Below are 3,009 nucleotides of genomic sequence, written 5' to 3' on the forward strand. Positions count from 1 at the left end.
CCTGTTGCGCGCCTGGTCCCCTGCACGCTCGCGCCGGGCGGCTACCAGGCTCAGTGCTCGAGCCAAGGAGACCGTGGCGTGGAGGGGCGCAGACTTGTACGCGGTGGACCTGGGTTCTTCACTCTGATTCCAGATCTAAGGCACTTCTGAGAGTGGTCTGGCGTTCAGGCTCGCTCGCAGGGTCTGAGAGGTGGGCGCTGGTTAACTGCGACCTTTCTAGCTCTGGGGAAATCCGGTAATCGTCGTGGGTTGAGGGCACGGACTGTGGAGGCCAGGGGACCCATTTTACAGACAGGAGTGCGAGTAACAGCGAGACTGGGGTGCTTGCGGAAGGTCACCCGGGATAGGTTTGCCATCCGTTCCATATAGAAGCTGACCCTGGCTGGTCCGCACTGGGATTGGGTAATGAATGCTTTCAGCATAATCGGATCCTTTGGGGGAATTGGTCCTGATGCAGGTGACTTTTGACCAGTTCTACCTAAACGAAACTGAGGCTGCAGAGCGCACCCGTTCAGGCAGGCACCTTTCAGGCATCTGGGGAATCGATGGAGTCAGGTGCTGTCGACCCACCCACGGGGATGTCACTTACGTGGGAGGCAGTTCAGGGGAGAGGAGTGTGGGTTGGGAGGGGAGAATGAAGCTGGCTGTGTGACCTTGGCCAGGTTCCTTTCCCTCTTCCATCTCCGTTTCTCCAGGGGTCACCGAGTTGGACAGGAAGGCCAGCCCTGTCTGTGAAGGGCCACAAAGATGGCACCAGCCATGTGCCTTGCTGGCAGGGGAGTGGGAGAGGAGCCTGCCTTGTAAACAGTTATAATTTTGACGGCTAGGATGGTGACAAAGGCGCTAGTCAGGGACTGGGGGAATCCAATGAAGGGGCAGTAATACCTGGAAAGCCCACCAGGGTGAAGTTTGGGTGAGGAGCCTAACATACCTGGACAGTCTTTTCAGCATTTCCAGCCCAGACTTGGCCTCAGGGACAGCTCAGGGGAAGATTGTGAGCTTGTGGGATGTGGATGACGGCCCTGCCTTCAGGGGGTTCCCAGTCTTTCAAAGGGGAGGTCTTTTCCTCCTGTGAGTTCCTGTTGATATTGAGAGTGGGGTAGCCCAAGAGACCAGGGTTCAAGTTGCTCTGACGACTCTGAGCTTCTGGATGCTTCCAGGTCTGCTCTCCCCCTTTTTTTTGGAGACAGGGGTCTTACTATGTAGTTGTGGCTGACCTGGAACTCACTATGTAACCCAGGCTGGTCTCGAACTCACAGCGATCTTCCTGCCTCAGCTTCCGGAGTGCTGGGATTACAGGCATGTGCCGCCACCACGTCTGGCCCCTCTGAAATCTTTTAATGCTCATGCCTTTGTCCTCAGGTTAAAATACAATTTCATTTATTTATTTATTTATTTAAGCAGATCAAGGCCTCACATGATCTGACACTTTTCTTGAGACTAGACTAAGATTTCTTTCTCTTCCACATTTTTGTTTTTTGAGACAGGGTCTCATTACGTAGTTCAGACTGGCCTAGAACTTGCTGCTATCCTCCTGTCTCAGCCTCCCAGTGCTGGGATTAAAGATGTGCGTCACTCTGCCCAATTTACATAGCCCTATTGACAGGTTTAGGTTGGATAGTGCTCTGTCTTAGGGGCTGGCCCATGTACCTTAGGATGCTTAGCAACATCCCTCACTTGTCTGCAGAAGGTGCCAAAAGCATACGGACCCCTCTATGGTTGTGACATCCAAAACTGTCTCCAGATGTTGCCACGTGTGCTGGGGCTGGAATCACCCCTGCTTGAGCACCACAGGAAAGAGGAGGGTCGGCCATGCCAATTTCTCGTTCCACCTTGCGCCTCAGATCCCTTCCCTCAGCCCTCTGCACATGTTTCTTTCCTGCCTGGCTGTTCTTCGCTGGTCCTACAGCTTAGGCGTCTCTTCTCCCAGAAAGCCTTTGCTGCTCCTCACACTGGGGCTGGACTGGGAGCCCCAGGAGGGCAGGTCAGGATTGTTTCGGTCACCACCGTGTCGCTGCTTCTGCTCAGTTCAGAGCTGGGCACAGAAGAGGAGCTCGGATACAGTACGTGGAATGGGTGAGGTGGGTTCTCAGCAGTGCCAGGCTGGGCTGCAGGCTGGCTTCCTCTGGGGCTGTGCAGCCCTGGTCCCAGGTGCTTCCCCGCCCCTTGGGTGCTGTTCCTGGAGGTGGCATGTAAGATTGGACAGACAGGCCAAGAGCAGGAGCTGTCTTGTCACCACTGTGTCCACAACTCCCTTGCCCAGTCCCGTGTCACAGCCAGGGTGAACCTTTTTTATCCAGGAGGAGGCAGATTTGACCAAAGACCTGAAGGAGGGGAAGGAGGGAGTCACAAAGGTAGGTGAGGTAAAAGCTTTTCAGGTGATGGGAGCAGCCAGTGCAAAGGCCCTGAGGTGGAAGGTGCCAGGTTTTATGTTTCAGTTTTTTGTTTGTTTTTTGAGACAGAGTCTCACTATGTAGTTGAGACTGACCTGGAACTCACTATGTAACCCAGGCTGGTCTCGAACTCAGAGCAATCCTCCTGCCTCAGCCTCCCAAGTGCTGGGATTAGAGGTGTGCGCCACCACGCCCGGCAGTGCCAGGTTTTATGAAACGAGCTGGAGTAGAGAGGGAGAAGAACTTGGCCTTTGCTCTGCAGGCCGGGGGAACCCCACAGGTTACTCTTGATGAAGGTGACTTAGATTCCGTCACATCCTCTGTGGTCCATGTGGAGTGCAGTGGCTTTTGATACGTTTGTGTGGTTCAGTGCAACCAGCACCACCATTCAGTTTGAGATGGCAGCCGTCCCTCAGTGTCCATGGGGGTCTGGTCCCAGGACTCACCTCCCATTGGCAAATCTTGGGTACTCAAGTCGTTTATGTAAAACAGCGCAGTGCGAAGTGCTGTGGTGCAGCCTGGGATACCAGCGTTTGGTGAGGGAGTGGGGAGGGGTCGAGGCGGGAGGTTCTCCTCCAGTTCCAGGCCGGCCCGGGCTCCCTGGCGAGCTCAAGGC

The 3,009-nt window shown here is 54.9% G+C and overlaps 1 protein-coding gene across 2 annotated transcripts in view; it reads left to right on the forward strand.

Moving 5' to 3' along the window:
• The window catches only part of Clptm1 (CLPTM1 regulator of GABA type A receptor forward trafficking), a 24,810-nt gene that overhangs the window by 1,200 nt on the left and 20,601 nt on the right, over window positions 1-3,009 (forward strand). Inside the window, exon 1 of one of the 2 annotated variants that reach the window (XM_010623202.2) lies at window positions 2,058-2,081. The exons of the other annotated variant lie outside the window; for it this stretch is intronic. Within the exon in view, the coding sequence (XP_010621504.1) occupies window positions 2,073-2,081 (9 nt within the window). The 5' untranslated portion in view covers window positions 2,058-2,072. Of the gene's footprint in view, window positions 1-2,057; window positions 2,082-3,009 lie in introns of those variants that run through there. 2 annotated transcript variants of the gene reach the window in all.

This window comes from Fukomys damarensis, unplaced genomic scaffold (assembly GCF_012274545.1).
Source record: "Fukomys damarensis isolate Sample0158 unplaced genomic scaffold, DMR_v1.0_HiC HiC_scaffold_19, whole genome shotgun sequence".
In the NCBI taxonomy this organism is placed as follows: Eukaryota; Metazoa; Chordata; class Mammalia; order Rodentia; family Bathyergidae; genus Fukomys; species Fukomys damarensis.